Source organism: Dipodomys merriami, unplaced genomic scaffold, assembly GCF_024711535.1.
Source record: "Dipodomys merriami isolate MVZ:Mamm:240054 unplaced genomic scaffold, mDipMer1.0.p SCAF_52, whole genome shotgun sequence".
In the NCBI taxonomy this organism is placed as follows: Eukaryota; Metazoa; Chordata; class Mammalia; order Rodentia; family Heteromyidae; genus Dipodomys; species Dipodomys merriami.
The window spans coordinates 9,712,884-9,740,833 of NW_027206091.1; the positions used below are offsets into that span (position 1 = coordinate 9,712,884).

General features: G+C 53.5%; 1 protein-coding gene across 1 annotated transcript in view; it reads left to right on the plus strand.

Moving 5' to 3' along the window:
• The window catches only part of Megf8 (multiple EGF like domains 8), a 40,630-nt gene that overhangs the window by 1,675 nt on the left and 11,005 nt on the right, over window positions 1-27,950 (plus strand). The window contains exons 2-31 of the mRNA XM_069998941.1: window positions 4,190-4,353; window positions 4,557-4,763; window positions 5,365-5,545; window positions 5,634-5,722; window positions 6,803-7,218; window positions 8,093-8,238; window positions 8,361-8,483; window positions 9,981-10,135; window positions 10,312-10,431; window positions 10,745-10,889; window positions 10,999-11,162; window positions 12,108-12,308; window positions 12,924-13,124; window positions 14,252-14,488; window positions 16,007-16,125; window positions 16,208-16,339; window positions 16,435-16,548; window positions 16,804-17,052; window positions 17,488-17,687; window positions 17,971-18,181; window positions 18,285-18,534; window positions 19,165-19,297; window positions 20,923-21,170; window positions 21,259-21,369; window positions 21,535-21,653; window positions 22,521-22,728; window positions 23,207-23,387; window positions 23,786-23,949; window positions 25,041-25,185; window positions 26,792-27,023. Coding sequence (XP_069855042.1) covers window positions 4,190-4,353; window positions 4,557-4,763; window positions 5,365-5,545; window positions 5,634-5,722; window positions 6,803-7,218; window positions 8,093-8,238; window positions 8,361-8,483; window positions 9,981-10,135; window positions 10,312-10,431; window positions 10,745-10,889; window positions 10,999-11,162; window positions 12,108-12,308; window positions 12,924-13,124; window positions 14,252-14,488; window positions 16,007-16,125; window positions 16,208-16,339; window positions 16,435-16,548; window positions 16,804-17,052; window positions 17,488-17,687; window positions 17,971-18,181; window positions 18,285-18,534; window positions 19,165-19,297; window positions 20,923-21,170; window positions 21,259-21,369; window positions 21,535-21,653; window positions 22,521-22,728; window positions 23,207-23,387; window positions 23,786-23,949; window positions 25,041-25,185; window positions 26,792-27,023 — 5,365 coding nt within the window. The remainder of the gene's footprint in view (window positions 1-4,189; window positions 4,354-4,556; window positions 4,764-5,364; window positions 5,546-5,633; window positions 5,723-6,802; window positions 7,219-8,092; window positions 8,239-8,360; window positions 8,484-9,980; window positions 10,136-10,311; window positions 10,432-10,744; window positions 10,890-10,998; window positions 11,163-12,107; window positions 12,309-12,923; window positions 13,125-14,251; window positions 14,489-16,006; window positions 16,126-16,207; window positions 16,340-16,434; window positions 16,549-16,803; window positions 17,053-17,487; window positions 17,688-17,970; window positions 18,182-18,284; window positions 18,535-19,164; window positions 19,298-20,922; window positions 21,171-21,258; window positions 21,370-21,534; window positions 21,654-22,520; window positions 22,729-23,206; window positions 23,388-23,785; window positions 23,950-25,040; window positions 25,186-26,791; window positions 27,024-27,950) is intronic.

Consider the following 27,950-nt stretch of genomic DNA (forward strand, 5'->3'; position numbering starts at 1 on the left):
TCAGGCATGCAAGGCAAGCACTCTACCACTGAGCCACCTTCCCAGCCCAGTGGGAGAATTTTCTGAGTAACTTAACCCAGGTGCAGAGTCCAAGCACCTGCCTTAGAATTTAGGCTCTTCCTACTGGCATTGTAGTTTTGGGCATGAGAATTTCTCTCTCTGTGGTTCCTTCCTTTACTCCAAATGGAGATAATAATTCATCTCCAACCATTCTTGAAGGAGACCAGATCTGAACATAGTGGAGGCCTGGCACATAGTAAATGTTCAACAAATGGTATTAAGATTATTCTTATGCTGGGTGCCGGTGGCTCACGCCTGTAAACCTAGCTACTCAGGAGGCTAAGATCTGAGGATCAAGGTTCAAAGCCAGCCTGGGCAGGAAAGTCTGTGAAACTCTCATCTCCAATAAACCACCAGAAAACTGGAAGTGGCACTGTGGCTCAAGCTGAAGAGCACAGGGACAGCGCCCAAGCCCAGAATTCAAGCCCCACGACTGACCAAAAAAAAAAAAAAAAAAAAAGATTATTCTTGCTAAGCCGAGCTCTGGGGGCTCACTCCTGTTATCCTCGTTACTCAGGAGGAGATCTGATGATCATGGGTAACAGCCAGCCCAGGCAAGAAACTCCATGAGGTTCTTATCTTCAGTTAACTACTCCCAAACCAGAAGTCGGTCTGTTGCTCAAAGTGGTAAAGCATTAGCTTTGAGCACAAAAACTCAGGGATAGTGCCCAATCCCTGAGTACAAGCCCCATGACTGACAAAAAAAACAGTGGGGGGGGAGGGAGTGGGAATGTGGCTTAGTGTAGAGTGCTTGCTTAGAATTCATGAATCCCTGGGTTTGATTCCTCAGTACCATATAAACAAAAAGCCAGGGCTGGGAAGGTGGCTCAGTGGTAGAGTGCTTGCCTTGTATGCATGAGGCCCTAGGTTCATTTCCTCAGCACCACATAAGCAGAAAAAGCTGGAAGTGGCGCTGTGGCTCAAGTGGTAGAATGCTAGCCTTGAGCTGAAGAGCTGAGGGACAGCGCCCATACCCAGAGTTCAGGCCCCAAGACTGGCCAAACAAACAAGCCAGAAGTGATGCTGTGACTTCAAATGGTAGAGTGCTAGTTTTGAGCAAAAGAAGCTCAGGAACAGTGCCAGGCCCTGACACTGTTTCTTTTTCCAGGATTGGGGAAAAAAAAAAAAGTGTTCTTGCTGTTGTTTTAGAGTTCTTTAGTAAAAGCATTTTCCCTCCAGTCTTTTATTTGCTAGACATTGCATTTGCCAGCAGGACATGGGCAAAAGACCAATAGAGTCCCAGCAGTCTCTGGTGATATACGGTATGGTTCAGTAGCAGAGACAAATGCATTAACAGACAGTGACAAACCCTGTTGGGTCTGTGATGGGAGAATCCCACAGGCCTGGCAGAGCCCAGCCTTGGTCAGACAGAATCTGAAGGAAGAAAGCGGGAACAGGAATGCAGGAGTGATTCCAGTTATTATAGAGATGAAGATTGGAAGAATAGAGTTTCTCATCTGGTCCAGGCAACAGTTATAAAGACTGCATCTTAATAAATAAATGAAGTGTGGTAATGTACCCAAGTGTGAAGGAGGCATAAGCAGGGGAGATTGCTGTCTGTGACTGGCTTTGGGCAGAAACAGAAGACCATATCCGAAAAATAGTGACAGTCCAGAAAGACCTCATAGGGAAATAGATGTCAGACAGGTCAGAAGTTATGGGCCAAAGCTAGAGGAATGCCAGAGACTGTATCATGCAGAGAGTCTACAGCCCTTGGCAGGTTGTGGAGCTCAGTCTTATCTGGGGGAACTGGAGAGCTATAGGAGGGTTTTGAGCAGAAGGGATGTAGATGATGATGGGTGTGTGTGTGTGTGTGTGTGTGTGTGTGTGTGTGTGTGTGTGTGTGTGTGTGTGTGTGTGTGTGTGTGTGTGTGTGTGTGTGTGTGTGTGTGTGTGTGTGTGTGTGTGTGTGTGTGTGTGTGTGTGTGTGTGTGATGCCAATCCTGGGGCTTGAACTCAGGGCCTGTGTGTGTGTGTGTGTGTGTGTGTGTGTGTGTGTGTGTGTGTTTGTGTGTGTTTTATGCCAATCCTGGGGCTTGAACTCAGGGCCTGGCCCCTGGTCTAAGCTTCTTTGCTCAAGACTAGTGCTCTACCACTTGAGCTACAACAATACTTGCAGCTTTTTTGGTAGCTAATTAGACATAAGAGTCTCATGGACTTTCCTACCCAGGCTAGCGTTGAAACATGATCCTCAGGTCTCATCCTCTTGAGTAGCTAGGATTACAGGCATGAACCACTGTCCCTGGCTTTGGTTGCTGTTTAAGAAGCTCTCTTGGGCTGCTTTGTGGGGTATGGATGAAGGCATGCATTTGGGGATAAGCTTGTCTGCATGCCTCCAGTTTGTCAGGCTGCAGGATGAGAACAGAATGAGAAGTGTGTGATTGAGTCAGGAGAGTTATAAAGTATTTTGTGACCTTGGGGAGTCTCAGATTGGATGAGCTGGGGGGAGGGGGTGGGGCTGGTTGTGGCATTTAACCCTTTCCTGTCTGCTGCTCACAGAGGCTGTGCTCAGGACTGAAGCCTAGGGAGGTTACTGAGGTTGGTAACAAGGCCATTGATGTGGAATTTCAAAGCATGTGTGGGAGTTACTGAGCTGGACAAGGGAGCAACCCCTCTAAAGACATGAGGGAGCCTGGTGTGTCTTAAGATTCTTGTTGCCACTCAACGCCTGTAATCTTAGCTACTCAGGAGGCTGAGATCTGAGGATCATGGTTCAAAGCCAGCCCAGGTAAGAAAGTCCATGAGACTCTTATCTCCAATAAACCACCAGAAAACCAGAAGTAGCACTGTGGCTCAAGTGGTACAGCACTAGCCTTGAGCTGAAAAGCATAGAGACAGCGCCCAGGCCCAGAGTTCAAGCCCCACGACCGACAAAAAAAAAAAAAAAGGCTTCTTGTCTAGGTTTGTCCATCTGGCTGTGCTGTGGACAGGGCAGCAAGGAGGTGGCTTGGGAGAATGGGCCTTGAATGTCACACTGAGCACAGACTTGGCCTTGTGTTACTAGGGGGCCAGTGAATTTTTTTTTTTTTTTTGGGTGGGTCACAGTGCTTGAACTGGGAACCTGGATGCTGTCCTAGTGCTCTACCACTTTCAGCCACAGCACCACTTCTGAGTTTTGGTGATTAATTAGAGATAAGAGTCTTACAGACTTTGCTTCCTGAGCTGGCTTTGAACCAAGATCCTCAGATCTTTGTCTCCTGAGTAGCTAGGATTATAGGTACAAGCCACTGGTGCCTGGCCAGTGAATGATTTTGAGTAGAAGTAGGGCTTTGCCCTGGGCTGATAGGTGCCGATTGGAAACTTGATGTGCTGGTATTGCATGAGAAAATGAGTTGTGATCTGGGACAAGGGCTAAGGTGAGAGACTGAGAGACTTGAGAGGGAGGGAGATTTTTTTGTTTGTTTTCTTTTGTAATACTGGAATTTAACCTTGGCCTGGTGATGGTTAGGCAGGCATTGTACCACTTGATCTATGTCTCCAGCCCTCTTGTTTTTTGAGACAGGGGTCTCTGTAGCTCTTGCTGGCCTTGAACTCAGTCCAGTGCCGGGATTGCAAGTATACACTGCCATGGCTTGTTTAACCTGCTCCCTTTTACGCCATGTTCATTCTTTGTCTAGTCCCAGTCCTTTTTCCAGGTGGTAGTGGTGGTGGTTTGGGATCAGATGCTCTTGGGGAGTGGAGTGGGAGTGGGAGGAGATGGAAACAGAAGACCTTGAACCTGGGAAGGCAGATGGCAAGCCAGCCTCCTGCAGGCATTTGACAAAGATGCGGATGTTATCTATGAAAACAATCTGTGTAATTTGGACAGGGCTAGTGGGAGAGATTCTGGGAGGCTTGGAATCCGGGTCTTTGAAGGTTCTGCAGACCATGAGTGAGGGGATCTGATCCCACACAAGTCCAAGGAAAAGCAGAGGACCTCATACCTCTGCTTGGGGCCTGGGCCTCAACTGCAGCACACGTGTGTCTGAGGCTGGCACGGACAGGATCAATGAAGATGCCCTGGGTTCACTGAAGGAGTCTCAACTCTCAGTTTCCCCATCTGAGTGGTAGAATGGTGCGGGGAGGGGGCTTGACATTGTGAGTCCTCTGGCTGAGGTGGAACTTGGCTCCCTCTGTGTTCTCTGCTCAGCCCCGAGCCCCCAACACCGGATCCTGCTGGACTTCCTTTTCCTGGACACGGAATGCACGTACGATTACCTGTTCGTGTATGATGGCGATTCCCCACAAGGCCCACTGCTGGCTAGTCTGAGCGGGAGCACGAGGCCCCCACCCATCGAGGCTTCCTCAGGCAAGGTCAGTGGGTCAGGCTGTGGGGCTATGGATGGAAGATCCAGAATGTGTGTGGAGGTGGGGACGGACAGAGGGAAACAAAAAGACCCAGAGGGACAGAGTCAGCCAAGGGCATCCCAGAGGACATAGAGATGGCAAAGCCAGAAAGACAAAGGCATTGCCTGGGCCAGCTTGCCCACCGTTCCCAGCCACCCTTGTCTCCACAGATGCTGCTACACCTCTTTAGTGATGCCAATTATAATCTACTCGGCTTCAACGCCTCCTTCCGCTTCTCCCTGTGCCCTGGTGGCTGCCAGAGCCATGGGCAGTGCCAGCCCTCAGGAGTGTGTGTCTGCGAGCCAGGCTGGGGGGGCCCTGACTGTGGCCTGCAGGAGTGCTCCACCTATTGCGGCAGCCATGGAACCTGTGCCTCAGTGAGTTCGCACCCAGGGTCCCCTGGAGCTCCCGTTCTGCTTCACCAGTACCTGCAGATCTACCCTTCCCTCCTACCCACCCTCACCTGAGCACTCAGCCCTCCTTACTCCTCCCAGCCAGCAACTCCTGTGGTCTTGACACCTTGACTCCTGCCAATATTTCAGTCTGTGTGTGTGTGTGTGTGTGTGTGTGTGTATGCTGGTACTGAGGCTTGAACTCAGGGCCTGGGCTCTGGCCCTTCACTTTCCTGCTCAAGGCTGGTGCTCTACCACTTGAGCCACAGCTGCACTTCTGGTTTTTCCATGGTTAATTGGAGATAAGGGTCTCTCAGACTTTCCTGCCTGGGCTGGCTTTGAACTGCGATCCTCAGATCTCAGTCTCCTGAGTAGCTAGGATGACAGGCGTGAGCCACCAGTGCCCAGCTGTCCTGCTTTTTATCCCATCTGTCTTTCCTTTTGGCCCTCTGTCTTTCTCTTTAACATTCTTTTCCCTTTCTGTCTTCCCTGTCTGCCCCATCTGTCTCACTCTGACTGTTTCTTTGTGACCCTCCCATTTTTCTGACTCTCTCTCTCCCTTCCTTTATGTCCCCTTCCTCCCTAGCGCCTGGGACCATGCCGCTGTGAGCGTGGCTTCCTGGGACGTGCCTGTGACCTGCATTTGTGGGAGAACCAGGGAGCTGGCTGGTGGCACAATGTCAGTGCTGGAGACCCTGCCTTCTCAGCTCGTATCGGGGCGGCTGGTGCCTTCCTGTCCCCAGTAGGGCTGCTGGCTGTTTTTGGAGGTAAGTGGCTTGGGAGGCAGTGTGGGACTTGGGGACCTGGGGCCTGGGGACTCTGTGGCCAAAGCTTGACACTTCTGCCCCTCTACAGGCCAGGACCTCAACAAGGCCCTGGGTGACCTGGTCCTGTACAACTTCTCTGCCAACACCTGGGAGTCCTGGGATCTGAGTCCTGCCCCGGTATGGACCCTCTTCTGCCCTTCTGGGGGAGCCTGTCACCAGACCCAGCCAAGGTCCCCCCAGAGCAGCCTCCATCACCCTATATTACTTCTTACCCACACAACTTAGTACAAACCTGTTTCCGTTTCTATCTTTGCTTGTTCTTTTTTTTTTTTGCTGGTCCTGAGGCTTGAACTCTGGGCCTGGGTGCTATCCCTCAGCTCTTCAGCTCAAGGCTAGTGCTCTACAACTTGAGCCACAGCGCCACTTCTGGTTTTCTGGTGGTTTTTTGGAGATAAGAGTCTCACAAACTTTCTTGCTTGGGCTGGCTTTGAACCACTATCCTCAGCTCTTAGCCTCCTGAGTAGCTAGGATTGCAGGCATGAGCCACCAGCACCTGGTTTGTCCATGAGTTTTTGTGCTCAAGGCTGGTGCTCTACCACTTAAGCCATAGCTCCACTTCTGTTTATTGTGGTTCATTGGAGATTAGAGTCTCACAGACTTTTCTGCCCGGGTTGGCTTTGAAACTTGATCCTCAGATCTTAGACTTCTGAGTAGCTAGGATGACAGGCATAAGCCACTGGTGCCTGGCTTCTTTTTCTCTAAAAATATTTTCTTTTAAAAAAATATTGTCCTGTTTCTGTATTAGTATCCATTTGTAGCACGAGGGGTTCACTGTGGTATTTCCACACATGTACACAATGCACTTTGAACAAATTCATCCCCTCCACCCTCATGGTTTCCTTTTTCTTCCTACTTCCTCTCCCCACTTTCTACATCCTGCCTTTTTGTACGTCTCCCATGTCTCTCAGTCTGCCTCTACTTCTGGCTTATTCTTGTCCATCTTGTCCATGCCTCTGTCTTGCTGAGTCTGTTTCTCTGTTGTCCTGTCACTTCTATATCTGTCTTCTATCTCTTACTGCCTTTCTCCTCTTACTGTGTCTTTCTCTCTGCTTTTTTGAATCTGTCCTTTTCTTTCCCTGCCTATCTCTGTCCTTTTTGCCTCAGTCTGTCTTAGCCTCTGCGTGTCTCTGACCATGTCTGGCTTGGACTCCATCTAGCCATGTTCTCCCATTTCCATCTCTTTGTCTTTCCTCACAGGCTGCCCGCCATTCCCATGTGGGCGTGGCCTGGGACGGCTTCCTGGTCCTGATGGGTGGTGAACTGGCTGATGGCTCGCTCACCAATGATGTGTGGGCCTTTAGCCCATTTGGCAAAGGCCGCTGGAAGCTCCTGGCACCGCCTTCCTCCAGCTCCTCAGGGCCCCCAGGATTGGCAGGTCACGCCGCTGCCCTGGTGGATGACACCTGGCTCTATGTGTCTGGTGGCCGCACCCAGCATGACCTCTTCTCCTCCGGCCTCTTCCGTTTCCATCTGGACATCACCGGTGGGGGTTACTGGGAGCAGGTGATCCCAGCAGGTGGGAGGCCCCCCGCTGCCACTGGCCACTCCATGGTGTTCCACGCCCCCTCTCGGGCCCTGCTGGTCCATGGTGGACATCGACCTTCCACTGCCCGGTGAGTGGCTTTGCCCCACACCCCTGTCCCTCAGGGCCAGGCCAGTCCAATACTTGACAGAAGCTTGGATTTACAAAGTTTTGGGAACAAGTGCAGTAGTACCTGTTTGTAATTCCAGTAACTTGTGAGGTGGAGGTAGGAGGATCATGGGTCCCGGTCAGCCTAGGCAAAGTAAGCAAAACTCTATCCAAAAATAAATCTAAAGGCAGAAGGTCTGAGGTGTAGACCAAGGTGTCTAGCAGGTGGGAGGCCCTGAGTTTCATCTCCAGAACTATCCCCACTCCCATTCTTCTCCCCAAAAAGGCTGTGGCCACTAACAGACTCCCTCATTCATTTGTTTACACACTCACCTTCCCACACACTGATTTATTTATTTATTTTACAGTCTTGGAGCTCAAACTCAGGACCTGGGCGTAGTCCCTGAGGTCTTTTGCTAGTGTTCTACCACTTTGAGCCATAGTTCTATTTCCAGTTTTCTAGTGGTTAACTGGAGATAAGAATCTCATAGATTCCTGTGCTGGCTGGCTTTGAACTGCGATCCTCAGATTGCAGCCTCCTGAATAGCTAGGATTACAGGAGTGAACTACCAGCACCTAGCCGTTTGTGATTCTTTATTAACTTTCCTGGCCAGTGTTCTTCCATACGCTCCATTCACTCATTCATTCATTCATTCATTCATTCTTGTGTCCAGTTCTGATTAGATTATGCAGACAACTCATCTGATCTGGGTTCTGCCCACAGCAAGCATCTAGGGAGGAAGAGCATTGACTCTGGTCTCCTTCCCACATGATAGCAGAGCTCCTGAGAGCCCAGGGGAGGTAGGGCTTAGCTCTCCCCTTCTTACCCAGAGCTTCTTCCTTGCCTGCCCCTGTAGGTTCTCTGTAAGGGTAAATTCCACAGAGCTCTTCCATGTGGACCGGCGCGTGTGGACCACCCTGAAGGGCCGGGAAGGGCTACAGGGCCCCCGAGAGCGAGCCTTCCACACAGCCAGCGTCCTGGGCAACTACATGGTGATCTATGGTGAGAAGGCCCCCCATCCTGCCCACTGCCAGGCGCCACAAGCCAGCCTGACCTGAGGCTCCCTGCCTGGGTACCTCACCTCCATTGGACTCAACAGCTGTGCCCCTTTCCTCCTTCCCCAGGGGGTAACGTGCACACCCATTACCAGGAAGAAAAGTGCTACGAAGATGGCATCTTCTTCTACCACCTTGGCTGCCACCAGTGGGTATCGGGGGCCGAGCTGGCCCCTCCAGGCACCCCTGAGGGTGAGCAATTCTGAGGGCTCTCCCACACTGAATCTGGGCAGGAGCCAGACCCCGTCTCGTGGTGATCCAGGCAGCCTTTTGCCTCCAGAGGCAAGCCTGGACCCAAGACAGGACTGGCCGCGTCACCGTGGAGCTGGGAGGCAGGTGCAGCAGCAGGGGACGTAGTTCCCAGCCCAGGTTTTGTATGTCCAGCTGCCCCAGGTTTTGTGTGTCTAGATGTCTCAGATTTTGTGTGTCAACTACAGGTAGCTGCTAAGAAGCAGAGACTTCTTTAGGGTCATAGTGGGCAAGTGGCAGGATCAAAATGGCTGGCTCCAAACAGCCACTTGCCCCAGCCAGCCCTTAATCTTGCAAGCCTCATTCACCTTGCCTCTCACGCAGGGGCACTGGGGTGTCATGAGAGTATGTTGAGGGAATGCACGAAGCATGAAGAGCCCAGAAAAGGGCTCAGCTTGTTCCTTTTTTTTTTTTTTTTTTGGTCAGTGAGGGGGCTTGAACTCTGGGCCTGGGTGCTGTCCCTGAGCTCTTCAGCTCAAGACGCACTCTTCCACTTGAGCCACAGACCACTTCTGGTTTTCTGGTGGTTAATTGGAGATAAGAGTCTCATGGACTTTCCTGCCCAGGCTGGCTTTGAACCTTGATCCTCAGATCTCAACCTCCTGAGTAGCTAGGATGACAGGCATGAGCCACCAGCGCCTGGCAAATTGTTTATTTTTTATGATTCTTTGGGCCAAACCCCATGGTTTGTGCAGGGGTCAGTCTGAAGGCTGGGAAATGACCATTCACTGAACATTTGCCTGTCAGGACTCTTGGTTGTATGTGCCAGAAACTCAGCCCAGCTGGTATGAGCACAAAGGAGAACATCTTGGTTCACTTAAGTAAAAGCTTCAGGCTGAGCTGGATCCAAGTTCACTGAAAGCACCCACCTTTTCTGTCTCCAGTTCTCAGCTAGGTTCACTTCCCTCTGGGTTTGCCCTGTGTAGATGGTCACCAGCTTGGATTAAATCTGCTCCCTTAAAATGCCCAGAGGAAGGAGGTTGCTCTTTTCTGGATCAGTTCCTGAGACTGACAGACTTGCGCTCAGGCCCTACTTCTGCCAGCTCCACTCATGTGCCCACACAGTGGGGAAAAGGATGGTTTCCCAAAAGGACATTAGGGGCCATCACCAGAGAGGAGCGTGGGATGGTGGCCTCACTTACAGAGAAGTCAGGATTCAGAGAAGTCGTATGTTCTGCCTCAGGTCACATAGCTATTGGTTGACTCGTGATTTGAACCCACAAAATTTTGCCCTTTAGAGCATGTTCTGTCTAAAAGATGAAAGATGACTTGGACAGGGATGTTGAGGTGAGAGAATTACAGCCAGTGCCGAGCTGGACCTCCTGCAGCTTCCTTTGTGGGTGGGATGGAGGCTGGGTGAGGCTCATGAACGTGAAGGAGGATGTGTGTGTGTCAGGGGGGAGTCTAATGTTCTTGGGGGGGGCATGTCTGTTCTTCTAGGCCGAGCAGCACCCCCTAGCGGTCGGTATTCACACGTGGCAGCTGTGCTTGGTGGCAGTGTCCTGTTGGTGGCTGGGGGGTACAGTGGCCGGCCTCGGGGGGACTTGATGGCCTACAAGGTGCCCCCCTTCGTGTTTCAGGCTCCTGCCCCAGATGTGAGCACTGGGAAGACAGGGAGAGGGTGGTCTGGTCCCCACAGAGGAGGGAGGCGGTACTAGAGGGTCCTGGGTAAGGGATGGTTGGGTCCTCGGTGCTGAGTGATCAGAGGGGTTGGGGGACAGGTAGACCCCAGGATTGAACAGGGCTCCCCTCTTTCCCTGTCTCTTTACAGTACCACTTGGACTACTGCTCCATGTACACCGACCACAGCGTGTGCTCCAGAGACCCTGAATGCAGCTGGTGTCAGGGGGCCTGCCAGGCCGCACCCCCTCCTGGGACCCTCTTAGGGCCCGTGAGTGACACCCCCATCTGCCGCCCTCCTGGCCCTCCCTCTGCCTAAGCCAAGGGGTCAGTGGCTGCTCCCATTTGCAGCCCTTGTTCTCACACCACAATCCTCATTTCTGCTCATGACTGACCGCTGAACCTCTGGCTCCCACCAGCTTGTCCCTGGGTCCCCCTGGCCTCCCCTGCATTGCTACCCAGCTCCCCTTCCCCAGTCCACAATGTGCTAGTTACTTTCATGCCAGGACCCCTGTATCCACAGCCCAGCCCAGATCCCTTCAGCCCGGGTAGACAGAGAGCCCTGTGCCCAACCTCCCTTGCAGTGTCCAGCTGCCAGCTGCCTGGGCCTGGGCCGCCTCCTGAGTGACTGCCAGGCATGCCTGGCCTTCAGCAGCCCCACGGGCCCTCCCCGGGGGCCTGGTGCACTGGGCTGGTGTGTGCACAATGAAAGCTGTCTCCCTCGGCCTGGTGAGTGTTAGTGGCAGTGGGTGGAGGATGGGTGTCACAGCCCCCCTCCTCCCCCCACCCCCGCTTCCTCCATACAGACCCTCTCATTCCCTACTTCCCTTCCTTCCAGAGCAAGCCCGCTGCCGAGGGGAGCAGATCTCAGGCACCGTGGGCTGGTGGGGGCCAGCACCTGTCTTTGTCACTTCCCTGGAGGCCTGTGTCACCCAGAGCTTCCTGCCTGGCCTGCACCTGCTCACCTTCCAGCAGCCGCCTAACGTCTCCCAGCCCGACAAGGTGGGAAGCAAGAGAGGGTCTCTCCTCTGTGAAATGTTGATGATCCTGAGCTTGGAGCTTGTATGTGTGGAGGGAGGGAGGGAGGGAGGGTGTGTGTGTGTGTGTGTGTGTGTGTGTGTGTGTGTGTGTGTGTGTGTGTGTGTGTGTGTGTGTGTGTGTGTGTGTGTGGTGTGTGTGGAGGGTGTGTGTGTGGAGGGTGTGTGTGTGGGGGGGGAGGTGTTACTAGGGATGGAACTCAGTACCTTGTGCAGGCTAAGTATGCACCCTACACTGAGTTACAGCCTCATTTTTGTGTTTACTCTGAAAGTCTTTACATTCAAGCATCTAATATGGGCTGAGTATGATGATGCATGCCTTTAATCTCAGCTACTTGGGTGGTGACAATAGGAAGATTACAGTCTAGGGCCCTCTAAGTTCTGGCACCTAGCTGAGAATTTGTGTATACGTGTGTGTATGTGTGTGTGTGTGTGTGTGTGTGTGTGTGTGTGAATGAGTGTGAGTGTGAGTGAGAGAGTGTGCATGCGTGCGCTATTCTGGGCTTGAACTCAGAGCCTGGGCACTATCCCTGAACATTTTTTGGCTCAAGGCTAGCACTTTACCACTTGAGCCACACCTTCACTTTTGGCTTTGTCTCTCTGATTTGTCTGTCTGGGGCTGGCTTCAAATCTTGATCCTCAGATCTCAGCCCCCTGAGTAGCTGGGATTGCAGGCATGAGCCACTGGTACCCAGTTCCTTAGTCCTGGACTTTTAATGTGATCTGGAGATGAGCAGGGACTGGGATCAAGTGGGCTTTGGCTCCCCACCTAACCCCTGCTCTCTACCTCAGTTTCTCACTTGATGAAATGGGGAAGTAGGGTTGGTCATTCTCTGGCCCTGACATGGCCTGAAATGGGGTTAGAGATGAGAGAGGGTCTCAAACATTTGCCCCTTTGCTGTTGGTACAGGTCTCCATTGTCCGCAGTACAACCATCACCCTGACGCCCAGCCCAGAGACAGATGTGTCTCTGGTTTACCGGGGTTTTATCCACCCGCTGCTGCCGGGAGGGCCTGGTGGCCCAGGGGGTGAAGATGTGGCCGTGTGGGCCCGGGCCCAGCGCCTACACGTCCTGGCTCGGATGGCACGTGGTCCTGACACAGAGAACATGGTGAGGGAGCCTGGGATGTTTGGGGGCTGGGCTCGGGAGGAGGGGTTGGTAAATAATGGGGTCAAGGTATGTTGATACGGTAATTACAGGCATGGGATGGACTGTTAGCACAGGAGGGGTACATTGGGGCTTTCAACTAGGAACAAGATTTGAGGGGCCAGGTGCTGGTCTTACTCCTGTCATCCTAGCTACTCAGGAGGCTGAGATCTGAGGATCGCAGTTCAAAGCCAGCCTGGAAAAATCTGTGAGACTCTTAACTTCAATGAACCACCAAAAAGCCAGAAGTGGAGCTGTGACTCAAGTGGTAGAGCACTAGACTTGAGCAAAAGAAGCTGAGGGACAGCACCCAGGCCCTGAGTTCAAGCTCCAGTACTGGAGCTTGCACACATACAAAGATTAGGGGGAAGAGGGGAGATTGGAGAATGTAGGGGGAGGTTTGGGTTACCAAGTTAGATTTCCCTGAGGCGGTTGGCCTATAGGGTCTTGAGGGCACTTTGTAGCTTCTTGGGGATCTGAGGAACTCTGAGGCCCTCTCCCCGCAGGAGGACGTGGGGTTCAAGAGGGTCCTGTGAAGCTTTCCAAAGGCACTGTCTGAGACTCACTCCTTCCCCACAGGAGGAGGTGGGGCGCTGGGTGGCTCAGCAGGAGAAGGAGACTAGGCGGCTACAGCGTCCAGGGTCCGCTCGCCTCTTCCCGCTGCCCGGGCGAGGCCACAAGTATGCAGTGGAGATCCGAGGCCAGCTGAATGGCTCTGCTGGCCCCGGGCACAGTGAGCTCACCCTGCTGTGGGATCGGACTGGCGTGCCAGGTGGCAGCGTGAGTACCCAGCCTTGACTTCACAGCCCCTGAGCTTTCCAATCCCCAGACTATAAACTCTGACTTCTTGGCTAACCTCTGACCCCTTGGCACTTGTCTTTTTTTTTTGTCGGTTGTGGGGCTTGAAGTCTGGGCTTCGGCGCTGTCCCTGCGCTCTTTAGCTCAAAGCGAGCACTCTACTGCTTGAACCACAGCGCCACTTCTGGTTTTCTAGTGGCTTATTGGAGATAAGAGTCTCACAGAGTTTCTTGCCCAGGCTGGCTTTGAACCACAAACCTCAGATCTCAGCCTCCTGAGTAGCTAGGCGTGAGCCACCGGTGCCCAGCTGACACTTGTCTTCTGAACTCTGGACAGCACTTTAAGCCTTCTAGATTCTAGCCACTGATCCCAAACCATGACCTGACTCCATATTCTTGGGCCATTTTGGGAGGAATTGCTGGGGGTGGAACCCAGGACCCTAGGCATGACAGGCACAAGTGTTCCTTGAGTGAGTAACCCCCGAGCCTAGACCTCGTATGCTAACATCTGATTTCCTGCCCTCTATGGTTTGATTTTTGTTTTGTTTTGTGCTCATCCTGGGGCTTGAACTCAGAGACTGAGCAATGGCCCTGACTTTTGTGCTCTGGGGTGGTACTCTACCACTTGAGTCACAGATCCTCTCCACTTACGGCTTTTTGGTAGTTGGTAATTAATTGGAGGTAAGAGCCTCACAGACTTTCCTGCCTGGATTGTCTTCAAACCATGATCCTCAGATCTCAGCCTCCTGAGTAGCTAGGATTACAGGAGTGACCCACCAGAGCCCAGCTTTTTTTTTTTTTTTTTAAAATCTCTTCCTTCTTGGTACTGAGGATTGAACCCAGGACATTGCACTTGCTAGGCAAGTACTTTGCCACTGAGCTACATTCCAGCCCCATACTTTGTTTTTCTATCTCTACTCTTGAATTCAGATACCTTCTGGGTGCTGTTTTCCTAAATCCTGCCTTTCTATGCTGAATTCTCTTCCTGTCCAAACCTGTAACTCCATTGTCAGCTCAGAACCCTGGTCCTACTCCCCCACTCCTCCCTGCCCGCCACCCCCACCCCCAATCTCTGCCCTGACTTCTGGCCCTTGTATGTCTTGTCCCCAGGAGATCTCCTTCTTCTTTTTGGAGCCCTACCGCTCCTCTGCCTGCACCTCCTATACCTCCTGTCTGGGCTGCCTAGCAGACCAGGGCTGTGGCTGGTGCCTGAGCAGTGCCACCTGCCACCTGCGCCAGGGCGGGGCCCGCTGTGAGGATGATGGGGCTGGCGGCTCCCTACTGGTACTGGTTCCAGCCCTCTGCCCCCTCTGCGAGGAGCATCGCGACTGCCACGCTTGCACCCAGGTGCCTGCCGAGCCACAGGGGGTTCTCAGGTTGATGCAGCCAGAGTAGGCAACTGGGGCAGGGCGGCCTGCAGCTGAGGAGCCCTGGGGAGGGGACAGATAGGGGTTCTCAGAGCCAGGTGGGGCACAGAGGAAATGGGTTCAGGCACCTGGGAGCCATGATGTGCCCCTTGTAGGGCATGTGAATCGCTTTCCCTGTCTTTCTTTCTATTTTTTTGGTGCTGGTCCTGGGGCTTGAACTCAGGGCCTATGTGCTGCTGTGCCTAAGCTTCTTTTTGTCAAAGCTAGCACTCTACCACTTGAGTGAGTCACAGCACCATTTCTGGCTTTTTCTGTATATGTGGTACTGAGGAATCAAACCCAGGGCTTCATGCATGCTAGGCAAGCACTCTACCACTAAGCCACATTCCCAGCCCTAAAGTACCAACTTTTCTTTTTTATTGGGGTGTGTATGTGGGGGGGGTTATGGGGCTTGAACTCAAGGCCTGGACTCTGTCCCTGAGCTATTTTTGCTCAAGGTTAGTGCTCTATACCTTTGAACCACAGCTCCACTTCCTCCACTTAGCTTTTTCAGTGGGATTTTTTTTTTTTTGGTCAGTCATGGGGCTTGAACTCAGAGCTTGGGCACTTTTTTGTTTAAGTCTAGCACTCTACCACTTTGAGCCACAGCTGCACTTACCATTTTCTCACCAGAAACCAGTCTTTTCTTTCCTTCTCTAGCTGGCTTTGTTTTTTGTTTTTTGGTTTTTTGGTCCCGTCGTGGGGCCTGAACTCTGGGCCTGGGTGCTGTCCCTCAGCTCTTCAGCTCAAGGCTAGCGCTCTACCACTTGAGTCACAGCGCCACTCTTCCATTTTTTTCTTTTTGCTTATGTGGTGCTGAGGAATTGAACCCAGGGCCTCAGGCATGCAAGGCAAGCGCTCTACCACTGAGCCACCTTCCCAGCCCCCTCTAGCTGGCTTTGAACTGCAGTCCTTAGACCTCAGCCTCCTGAGAGGCATGAGCTACCAATGCCCAGGATATTTTTTGGTAGTTTAATAAAGACAAGAGTTTCACAGACTTTATTGCCCAAGCTGACTTCAAACCATGATCCTCAGATCTCAGCCTCCTGAGTAGCTAGGATTATAAGCATGAGCCACTGGCACCCAGCTCCCCTTCCTCCTTTACTTCCCCACCTCACTCTATCCACCCTGGAGAAGTCTCTAAATCCCATTCATTGGTTCTGGGTGGTCTTTTATGCAGGCTCCTGGGCCTATCTATTATTGCATTGGCTCCTTGGCCACCTATTGAGTGACAGTAGTTGAATCCTGCCCTCCCCACCATCATGGGCCCCCATTGGGGGTGGGCTACTGAGTAGGCCAAGTTTAAGGTCTGTAGATGAAGCGGGGTGCAGAGAAGCAGACATTGGAGACAGGTAGTTGGACTGAGAAAGTGGGTGAGGGGGGCAGTGGCTTGCCACAGGTGATGGGATGGGCATTGGGGGCCCAAGAGGTCACTCCTTCACCACCCCCTCCCACCCAGGATCTCTTCTGTGAGTGGCATCAGAGCTCCAGCCGCAAAGGGGATGCAGCCTGCAGCCGGCGGGGCCGCGGCCGGGGCGCCCTGAAAAGCCCGGAAGAGTGTCCCCCACTCTGTAGCCAGTGAGCCTGGCAGGGCCCAGGGTGTGGGTGGGGTGTCCCCAGGGGGCGGGGCTGCAATGACCCACCTGACTCCTTGCCCCAGGCGCCTGACCTGTGAGGACTGCTTGGCCAATTCCAGCCAGTGTGCCTGGTGCCAGTCCACCCACACCTGCTTCCTGTTTGCTGCTTACCTGGCCCGGTACCCACATGGGGGCTGCCGTGGCTGGGACGACAGGTATGCCCCTGGGGCCTGGGCGGATGGAATGGGGGCTTACACCAGCGAGGTGCCCGGGGCTCTGACCCCGCTCCCTCCCACCTGTCCCCTTGCAGTGTGCACTCAGAGCCGCGGTGCCGGAGCTGCAGCGGCTTCCTGACCTGCCACGAGTGTCTGCAGAGCCACGAGTGTGGCTGGTGTGGCAACGAAGACAACCCCACTCTGGGACGGTGAGGGGGGGGCTGGCGAGAGGCTGGGATGGGGAAGGAGGGGCGTGTGGCCCTCTCTCCTCAGTGGTTCTAATGTCTCCTTTGTTTCACCGCCCTGTTACCTGTCCCCCATCCTGTGATCTGTCTTTTTCTTTCGTATCTCTTTCCTTCTCCCCTCTTTTTCTCTCCCTTCTTCCTCTTTATATTGTTTCTTCCCCCTTCCCTGTCAATGTTGTGCTGTTTCTGTGCTGCCCCTGTCCCCTCCCCCCGCCACAGGTGTCTGCAGGGAGACTTCTCTGGGCCTCTGGGAGGAGGGAACTGCTCCCTTTGGGTGAGCCAGGGCCTGGGGCTTTCAGTGGCCCTCCCTGCCCGCTGGGCTTATGCCCGTTGTCCAGATGTGGACGAGTGTCGCCTGGGCCTGGCACGGTGTCACCCGCGGGCGACCTGCCTGAACACGCCCCTCAGCTATGAGTGTCACTGCCAGCGCGGCTACCAGGGCGATGGCATCACACACTGCAACCGCACGTGAGTGAGGCGGGGTTGCCATGGAGATGGGCGCGGGCTTGAGGCTCCTTGATGGAGGCAGCACCCCCAGTGAGCCTGGGGGATTCACTCTTCAGACAAGGACCTCAATTGAGTGCCAGGGTACCCAAGGTAACTCCAGTTACCATGGAAACAGTATACTCAGCCTGGGGGTCGCCATCTTTGGCATTGCTACAGAGATGGAGGAGGACCTAGTTAAAAGAGGGTTTCCACAGTGGTGACAGGTGGTTGCTATGGAGATAGGCTATCAGCATGCGTGCTGTAGTTGTCTTGGAGACAGCATCACACATCAGGACTGTGAGAACAGGCTGCCCATTTGGGAGGATGTCATTGGGAGTGGAGATGATGGGTTGTCTTGGGGGGGTCAGGGACCCACTCCCCCGATCTCCTCTCCTTATCCCCACCACTCTCCTTCAGATGCCTGGAGGACTGTGGCCATGGTGTCTGCAGTGGACCCCCTGACTTCACCTGCGTGTGTGACCTGGGCTGGACATCCGACCTGCCCCCTCCCACTCCAGCCCCAGGGCCCCCTGCGCCCCGCTGCTCCCGAGACTGTGGGTGCAACTTCCATAGCCACTGCCGCAAGCGGGGGCCTGGCTTCTGTGACGAATGTCAGGGTGAGCAGCTGCAGCCCCAAGCCCAGGCACGCCTTAAGGGGCCTCCTCCCTCAATTTCCCCTCAGGCAGCAGTGAGTCCCAAGTCCCAGTTCCTGATCCCAGCAGGTTTTGATTGCCACCATCTTGGGCTGAGCCTCATTTCCCTATTGGGAATTCTTGTGTCTCCCCTCAGTTTCTCCCCTTTGAGTCAACAGGGGAGGGGGTCAGGGATCGGCAGAGCCCGTTGGTCGGGGATCCTTCTGTCCTTGTTCCTGATTGTCCCCTCCTGCTTGGGTCTTCACAGACTGGACCTGGGGAGAGCACTGCGAGCGGTGCCGACCGGGCAGCTTTGGCAACGCCACAGGCTCGGGTGGCTGCCGGCCCTGCCAGTGTAACGGGCATGGGGACCCACGCCGCGGCCACTGTGACAACCTCAGCGGGCTCTGCTTCTGCCAGGACCACACGGAGGGGGCCCACTGCCAGCTGTGCTCCCCAGGCTACTATGGAGACCCCCGGTGAGCCAGAGGGCTGGCAGAGCTGGCCTGGGTGGGCTCAGGGCTACCATGGCGTGAAGCAGGTCAGGACTGGTCTGATGCTGGCTCTCCTCCATCCCCACAGGGCTGGTGGCTCCTGCTTCCGAGAGTGTGGGGGGCGTGCCCTTCTCACCAACGTGTCCTCAGTGGCTCTGGGCTCCCGCCGGTTTGGGGGGCTGCTGCCTCCAGGAGGTGGGGCAGCAAGAGCTGGGCCGGGTCTTTCCTACTGTGTGTGGGTCGTCTCAGCCACCGAGGAGCTGCAGCCCTGCGCCCCTGGGACCCTTTGTCCACCACTCACCCTCACCTTCTCCCCGGATAGCAGCACCCCCTGCACGGTAAGCACTGGAAGGCTAGAGTGCAGCAAAAAACTAGGACCATGTCTCCAACCCAGTCTAGGTTCCCAGTCAGGCCCTGACCCCTTGTTTCCATATCCCAAACTCTGTTCTAAAGAATATCCAGCCCTTTGTCCCTAAGTCCACAGGTCTGGCTCTTTCCTGGTTCTCTTCCTGGTTCCTGAACTCCCGTCTCCCTTCTCCAGACCAAGAATACTGCAGTTTCACACCTTGTGTCAATTGGTAGTGCCTGCTAGAAGCTGTGTATTGAAAAAGAGATCAGTGCAAGAGTGTCTGATTGATTAGTCTTGTCTGCTTAGAACATAGAAATGAGAGGAATGACCTCTAAGACATAGCTGGATTGTTTGTCCTGGCTGTTCAAACAGCTCTTTTCCCTATCTATCTATCTATCTATCTATCTATCTATCTATCTATCTATCTATCTGTCATCTCTTTCTCTCTATCAGACATAGTCCAGTCTTTGCTCATGATCCTCCTGCTTCAGCCTCCTAAGTATCTTGATTATAGACTTGTATTGTGCCCAGCTCTGTCCTCTTCTCCTGAAGCTCTCCTACCACAGTTCCCTTCTTTCTTGTCCTGCTGATCCCCTAACTCTTTACTCTGCATCCTCAGCTGAGCTATGTCCTGGCTTTTGATGGATTCCCACGCTTCCTGGATACGGGTGTTGTCCAGTCAGACCGTAGCCTCATTGCTGCCTTCTGTGGCCAGCGGCGGGACAGGCCTCTCACTGTGCAGGCTCTGTCTGGTAAGGTGGCTGGGGGTGGAATGGAACCCAGAGCCTCTTACATACTGGGCCAAGTGTTCTACCACTAAGCCACACCTCTAACCCTTGTTAGGGCTGCAAATCCTTTGTTCCTGTGCTTGTCACCTCACTGGGCTAGGATTCAGGTTCTAGTCCAGGGACAGACACAGTTCCTTGTCTGGCTGATAGGACTCTTCTGTTTTGGGCCTCAGTGGTCCACGGGGTACAAGGGAGAGTAGGAGGCCATGGAGCTTCCTTGGGTGTCTGTGGGAGCCTGAAAAAATATTTTAGCTGGGTTTGGTGGCTCACATCTATAATCCTAACTATTCAGGAGGCTAAAAAGGTTTGGGGATGTGACTTAAGTATTAAAGCACAGTGCCAGCCATGTGCTGGTGGCTTACACCTAGTTCTGGGGGGAAAAAAGAGCAGTCTTTAAGGATGGTATATAAAACACATCTACTAGCCAGGCACTGGTGGCACACACCTATAATCCTAGCTACTCAGGAGGCTAAGATCTGAGGATCATGGTTCAAAGCCAGCCTGGGCAGAAAAGTCCCCATGAAGCTCTTATCTCCCATTAACCACTCAAAAACTGAAAGTGGCACTGTGGCTCAAATGGTAGAGCACTAGCCTTGAGCTGAAGAGCTCAGGTCAGCACCCAGGTTGAGAGTTCAGGACCCATAACCTACAAAAATAAAAAACAAAAAACTTTATTGAGGCGTATTTTATGTATCACAACACATCATGTAATTAATTACATAAGAGCTGTGGGAGGCTTGTTGCTTCTATGGGATGGGGTCAGGTTTATGCTTGTAAGAATTATATGGGCAGAGCTGGGAGTGTGGCTTAATGGTAGAGTGCTTGCCTAGCTTGCATGAAGCCCTGGGTTTGATTCCTCAGTACCATATAAGGAGAAAGAGCCAGAAGTGGCTCAAATGGTAAAGCACTAGCCTTGAGCAAAAAAGCTCAGGGACAGTCCCCAGGCCCTGAGTTCAAGCCCCAGGACTGGCAAAAAAAAAGAATTACATGGGCAAAATGTGGTCTATCTATGAGAGTGTGGGAGATTACTCTGGTGTCTGGGTGAGGTGGGGTGCTGGCTTGGACAGCATTCAAGAAGGTGGTAAGCAGTGGGTGAATGAGAGAGATTTAGGCTTTTGTTGGTGGTGCTTGATTTCGGGGCCTGGGCACTGTCCCTGAGCTCTTTTGCTCAAGGCTAGCGCTCCTACCACTTTCAGACCCAGCTCCATTTCTGGTTTTCTGGTGGTTCATTGGAGATAAGAGTCTCATGGACTTCCCTGCCTAGGCTGACTTTGAACCTTGATCCTTAGATCTCAGCTTCCTGAATAGCTAGGGTCATAGGGTGATAGTAAGCCTCTAGTGCCTGGCTTATTTTTATTTTTCATTTTCTGGGGATTGAACCCATGGCTTTTTACATAATAGACATGTGCTGTACCACGAAGCAGCAACCCCATCCTGCGATTGGCAGGGTGTAAAATGGATGGAGCTTGGTGGGTTGGTCCAGGGTGGGGAGAATGTGCTACACATCCTGACCATGATCATAAATGGTGATGGCCCAGCGGCCCTTCCTGGCTAAGCTTGGTTTTTGTCTCTACCCTCTTTCTCCACAGGGCTACTCGTCCTGCACTGGGAAGCCAATGGCTCCTCATCCTGGGGTTTCAATGCCTCTGTGGGCTCTGCCCGCTGCGGCTCAGGGGGTCCTGGGAGCTGCCCGGTCCCCCAGGAGTGTGTACCCCAGGATGGGGCTGCAGGTGCTGGGCTCTGCCGATGTCCCCAGGGCTGGGCTGGTCCCCATTGTCGCATGGCTCTGTGTCCTGAGAACTGCAATGCCCACACCGGGGCTGGGATTTGTAACCAGGTATGGGGGGACAGGGCCAACTAGGGTTTTAGGGGAAGGAGTAGTGACTGGAGCCCCCCCTGCTGAGCCCCTTTTCCACTGTCCTCAGAGCCTGGGCGTGTGCATCTGTGCTGAGGGCTTCGGAGGACCCGACTGTGCCACAAAGCTGGATGGTGGGCAGCTGGTTTGGGAGACTGTCATGGACAGCCGCCTCTCAGCTGTGAGTTGGGGGTCCAGCTGGCTCTGTCTCATGGGTCATTCCCCTATTCATCTCTACTCCTAGGACCATCCCTGAGACCCTCAACCTAGCTTTGTCTTTGTCCTGACCTTCCTGATCCCTGGCCCCCTGACCTTCCTGACCCTGGTCCCTGACTCATGACCTTAGGACACAGCTAGCCGCTTTCTGCACCGTCTGGGACACACGATGGTAGCAGGACCTGAAGGTACCTTGTGGATGTTCGGAGGCCTGGGGCTGCCCCAGGGTCTGCTGGGAAACCTGTACAGGTAAGGCAGGATACCTGAGCAAGGGAAGCTTACCTCAAAAGTCACCTGGGGGAGTGCACAAGCTAAGCCTTTAAGGTGGGGGACATCCCAAAGGTTGTTGAGACACTGCTGTAAGAGGCTTAGCAGTGGACACGGGCACTGGGGTCCTCTGGATAGTGCTGCCCCAGGGGCTAGAGATGATTGTCACAGGAACTGGCCCCAAGGGATGCTGGGACATCTATCAGGGAGGGTCCCTTTTCAGGATCCTGGATGACTGGACAATGACAGAGATTGATGCTTTTTTTTTTTTTTTTTTTTTTTTTTGTTAGTCGTGGGTCTTGAACTCTAGGTCTGGGTGCTGTCCCTCAGCTCTTTTGTTCAAGGGTAGTGCTCTGCCAATTTGACCCACAGCTTCACTTCTGGTTTTCTGGTGTTTCATTGGAGGTAAGAGTCTCATGGACTTTCCTGCCCAGGCTGACTTTGAACCACAATCATTAGATCTCAGCCTCCTGGGTAGCTAGGATTACAGGCATGAGCCACTGGTGCCTGACTACTGATTCTTTTTTTTTTTTCTTTTTTCTTTTTTTCTTTCTTTCTTTCTTTCTTTTTTTTTTTTTTTTTTTTGTCAGTCCTGGGGCTTGAACTCTGGGCCTGGCACTGTCCTTCAGCTCTTCAGCTCAAGGCAAGCGCTCTACCACTTGAGCCACAGCACCACCCATGATTTTCTGAGTGGTTTATTGGAGATAAGAGTCTCACCAACTTTTCCTGCCTGGGCTGGCTTTGAACCATGATCCTCAGATCTCAGCCTCCTGAGTAGCTAGGATGACAGGCATGAGCCACCGGCACCCAGCTTGATTCTTTTTTTCTTTTTTCCCACCTTGGCCCCAGGTATTCTGTGAGTGAGCGGCGATGGACACAGATGCTGGCGGGAGCTGAGGATGGGGGTCCAGGCCCATCTCCCCGTTCCTTCCATGCAGCAGCCTACGTGTCTGCGGGTCGTGGGGCCATGTACCTGCTGGGAGGGCTCACGGCAGGTGGTGTCACCCGTGACTTCTGGGTCCTGAACCTCACCACCCTCCAGTGGCGGCAGGAGAAGGTGAGCCTCTGTACAACCCCAGTCACAGCCCCCATGCCACGCTAAGCCAGGATGACCAGAGTAGCACCATGCCATCTTTGCTGCCAGCAGAAGCCATGCCCGCCTGCATGATGGGTTGGGTTCAGAGGAAAGAGACAGACAGACAGACAAGAGATGATCGCACAATTTAATTTGATTGGTTGACCTAGGTGCCTGTTTTTAGTCTCGAGCCAATCCTGGCCCAGAGCCTGGGGCGCTGTGGCTGGCCAGGCTGGCCAGAGCCCACCCAGCTGCATAGTGAGGGCAGAAGAGCAAGGCCTACCTAAAGGCACCGCAGAGGCTGCCTGAAAGCCGCAGAACCAACTAGAGCCTGTGCGCCCAGCTGGCAGGGCCCTGGTGGGCTGTGGTCTCACCAGTCCTAGGGATCTCAGTCTTGCCTCTGCCTACAAGATGATCCCCACCTTCGACCTCTGGGTGACCTTGGCCCTCCCTCCTGCAGGCCCCGCAGACTGTGGAATTGCCGGCAGTCGCTGGTCACAGCCTCACTGCCCGCCGAGGCCTGTCTCTGCTCCTGGTGGGCGGCTACTCCCCTGAAAATGGCTTCAACCAGCAGTTGTTTGAGTACCAGCTGGCAACTGGCACCTGGGTGTCTGGAGCCCAGAGTGGGACGCCCCCTACAGGTGGGGCTGGGAGCAAGCTGCCCAGGGCTTCAAACAGGCTCTGTTCACTGCCATTCAGATTCCCTGGGAACCAGCTCTGGGAATATTTTCAGCTCCTCTGCGGGTGCCCCCCTCCCTGGCCCCCTCCACACTCCATGATGGCCTGTTCCCCTCTTCCCCAGGCTGAAAGACAGATCACCACTCCTCCAGATCCCAACCCCCCAGACATCCTGCCATCTTGTCTCCCACCTCTGTGCCTGTTAGAGCATCCCAACTGTTTGTTTTCTTCCTTTTCCTGGTGTCCAGTGATCATCTACACTTTCAAGGGAGGGGTGTGGCCACTGGGGAGGGGAGGAGTCCAGGAGGCTGGGCATGGAGTGGTAAATTCAAGCTGTTTCTGATCATCCTTTCCCCTCCAGGACTCTACGGTCATTCGGCAGTCTACCACGAGGCCACTGACTCCCTGTACGTGTTTGGGGGCTTCCGTTTTCACGTGGAGTTGGCAGCCCCCTCCCCAGAGCTCTACTCTCTGCACTGCCCTGACCGAACCTGGAGCCTGCTGGCCCCATCTCAGGGGGCAAAGGTCAGGAAACCTGGGGCAGGAGCCACATACTCTTCTTTCCCTGTGCCCAAAGGACACCCCAAACCCCTTATTACTGCCTCCCTTACTTCCCAGTCTGAACTGTGACATCCCAGACACTTGCTTTATCCAGCTCTGATTTGGAGGAGAGTTTCCTCCATCAGGAGATAAGAGGCCCAGGTTTTGCTATACCTTTGCACTCACTCTCCACATATCCCTGGCCCCTTCCTGGATCTCGATCTGTAAAAGGTAGGGCTGAGCCAGGGGCCAGTGGCTCACACCTGTAATCCTATCTACTCAGGAGACTGAGATCTGAGGATCACGGTTTGAAGCCAACCCTGGCAGGAAAAGTCTGTGAGACTCTATTTCCACTAAAGTATGAAAAAAGCCTAGTGGAGCTGTGGCTCAAGTGGTAGAGCACTAGCCTTGGGCAAAAGAAGCTTAGAGACAGCAGTGCCCAGGCCCTGAGTTCAAACCCTGTGACCGCCAACAAAAAATCATAAGGCTGAGGCTCCTTGTGCTTCCTACCTCACAAGGCCAAGATGCTGGTATGGGGGACAGGGAGCTTTCTGCAGGGAAGGACAATTTTTTTTTTGCCAGTCCTGGGGCCTGCACTCAGGGCCAGGGCACTGTCCCTGAACTGCTATTTCTCAAGACTAGCACTCTACCACTTGAGCCACAGCACCACTTCTGGCCTTTTCTGTTTATGTGGTACTGAGGGATGGAACCCAAGGCTTCATGCATGCTAGGCAGGCACTCTACCACTAAGCCACATTCCCAGCCCCAGAGGGCCATGCCTGAGGGAGCCCCTTGCCCTCAGCCTGCTTAAAGTACTGAGAAATGTGGGTTTTTGTTTGAGGGCTCTGGGCCATGTTCACAGGGAGCAGCAGGACCATCCCCCAGAGAAGGGAGATGGCTTTGTAGGTCCAGAGAATTTCCTGGAGGAAGTGGGTGAGGGGGAACTTAAGGAAGAGGTGAGCTGGTGGTGAATAGAAAGGGAAATCCAGGGGTGGCAGATGTGCTGGGGAAAGGGCACACGGAACAATGCAGGGGGCAGTTCTGACAGACCATTCCCACTTCTGTCTTCCCAACAGCCCCGCCCTCGGCTTTTCCATGCTGCCGCCCTGCTGGGGGACACCATGGTAGTTCTTGGGGGGCGCTCGGACCCCGATGAGTTCAGCAGCGATGTTCTGCTCTACCAGGTCAACTGCAATGCCTGGCTTCTACCTGATCTCACGCGTGAGTCCCCACCATGTTCTCCAGGAGGAGCCTTGTCTCTGTCCTGAGAACCCCCAGGAAAATTGGCAGGTCTCCTCAGACTGCCCAACAAAGGCCCCATCCCTGCCTAGTGTCTCAAGCCTACGAAAGGTCATCTTCGATTTCTCTCTCTCTCTCTTTCTCTTTTTTGATTGTGGGGCTTGAACTCTGGCCTGAGCACAGTCCCTGAGCCTCTTTGTGCTCAAGGCTAGTGCTCTACCACTTGAGCCACAGCGTCACTTCTGGTTTTTGAGTGGGTCATTGGAGATAAGAGTCTTGGGGCAGATGCTGGTGGTTCATGCCTGTAATCCTCTCTACTCAGGAGGTTGAGACCTGAGGCTCATGGTTCAAAGCCAGCCCAGGCAGGAAATGTCTTGCAAGTGAAGCTCACCCCATGATTCTCACACTGTGACTGCTCAGCATCAGACATCTGCTCTGGTAGAGACTGATAGACTCTTCATGGCAGATAGTAGGTGGCTGGTGTCAGAAGTGGAGCAAATCCTCCATGGAGCTGCCAAAAGATTTCCAATGCCTCATCAGCCCACTGATGTCACGCTCCTTTTGTTGAATGCCCTTGCAGCACTCAGCCAATTAATCACCAGAAACCAGAAGTGGCACTGTGGCTGAAGTGGTAGAGTGCTAGCCTTGAGCTGAAGAGCTCAGGGACAGCACCCAGGTCCAGAGTTCAAACCCCATGACTGACAAAAAAAGTCTTGGGAGACTTTTCTGCCCAGGCTGGCTTCAAACTGATCCTCAGATCTCAGCCTACTGAGTAACTAGGGTTATAGGTGTGAGTCACTGGTGCCTTGCTCCCTGAGCTCTTTTTTGCTCAAGGCCAGCGCTCTACCACTTTGAGCCACAGCTCTGCTTCTGGTTTTTTAGTGGTTAATTGGAGATAAAGTTTTCATGGACTTTTCTTTCTTTCTTTCTTTCTTTCTTTTGGTCCGGTCATGGGGCTTGAACTCTGGGCCTGGGCGCTGTCCCTCAGCTCTTCAGCTCAAGGCTAGCCCTCTACCCCTTGAGCCACAGCACCACTTCCGGCTTTTTTCTTTTTTGCTTATGTGGTGCTGAGGAATCAAACCCAGGGCCTCTGGCATGCAAGGCAAGTGCTCTACCACTGAGCCACCTTCCCAGCCCTTTCATGGACTTTTCTATCTGGGCTGGATTTCAACCACAATTCTTTTTTTTTTTTGTCGCTTGGCCTGGGCACTGTCCCTCAGCTCAAGGCTCAAGGCTAGTGTTCTAGCACTTGAGCCACAGCACCACTTCTGGATTTTTCTGCTTACGTGGTGCTCAGGAATCAAACCCAGGGCCTCATGCATGCAAGGCAAGCACTCTACCACTGAGCCACCTTCCCAGCCCTCAACCACAATTCTTAGATCTCAGCCTCCTGAATACTAGAATTATAGGCATGAGCCACTGAAGCCCAGTTCCTCCTTCTTCGATGTCTATGTACATCTCCTGTCCATTTGTCCTTGCCTGTCTCCTCCTTGCTTTTCCACACCTACCTCTATCCTCCATTGACTCTGTCTCTGTCCTCTCTGAGTCTCTGTCCTGACCGACTTCTCTTCTGCCCATGTTTCCTCAGGCCCAGCATCTGTGGGATCCCCAATGGAGGAGTCTGTGGCCCATGCCGTGGCTGCTGTGGGCAATCGCCTGTATATCTCTGGAGGCTTTGGGGGGGTAGCCCTGGGTCGCCTGCTGGCACTGACCCTGCCCCCTGACCCCTGCCGCCTGCTCCCCTCGCTGGAAGCCTGTAATCAGTCTGAGGCCTGCACCTGGTGCCATGGGGCCTGCCTGTCTGGAGACCAGGCCCACAGGTAACCATAGCGATCACAGCCCATCACAGGGTGGTGCCACCCCTTGAGTTGTGTGCTAGGCCAGGCATGGAGAGAGGCACGGGCTCACTATGGGAAGGTGGTGAGCCATCACAAGCAAGGACAGCTGGGGGCCGGCTCTGGTGAGGACCCCTGCCTGTGGACTAGGTTCCCAATCTAGAGCAGCTGGATCCCAGCTGGGCCCCAAATAAGCAGCAGAACTTGGGCCTACAAGATAAAAGTGTGCGGCTGTATGAGAGACAGTCTGTACTGGGGATAGGGGGTCGCAAAACTGGAAGGGAGGACAGGTCAGCTCGGAGGTGTTCAGGGACTGGCCAGGCTACTGTGTTCTGCCCAGCTCCATGGTCTCTTACCTAGGTTTTTGGGAATCCAAACACCCCAGAAGCTAAGAGATTCCTGTTGACAGCATCTGACTTGTGCACTCTGCTTGATGATTTTTTTCTTCTTGTTGTTGGCTGTGGGGCTTGAACTCAGGGCCTAGGCTCTGTCCCTGAGTTCTTTCACTCAAGGCTAGTGCTCTATCACTTTGAGCCACAGTGCCACTGCTGGTTTTCTGGTGATTTATTGGAGATAAGTCTCACAGATTTCTTGCTCTATCTGGCTTTCAACCCTGATCCTTAGATTTTAGCCTCCTAAGTGCCAGGCTGTTTGATGATCTTGATATAAAGTAGTTTGATGGCTTTGTCTGTCCATGAAACATGCTGTCACGTCTACAGTAGGCTGTTAATTTGTTCTGGGGTGCTCCCTAGCCCCCTCCCCCCCAGGCCTGTGTGTTACAGGAGGACCCATGGCTCTCCTAAAATCCAGAGAATTATGGAATGTGGGCCTTCAAGGATCACTGTGGGTAATGGGAAGCACACAAAGTTTGAGCTGCAGGAGGCAGGGCAGATCTGGAGCGGTTGTGGGGGG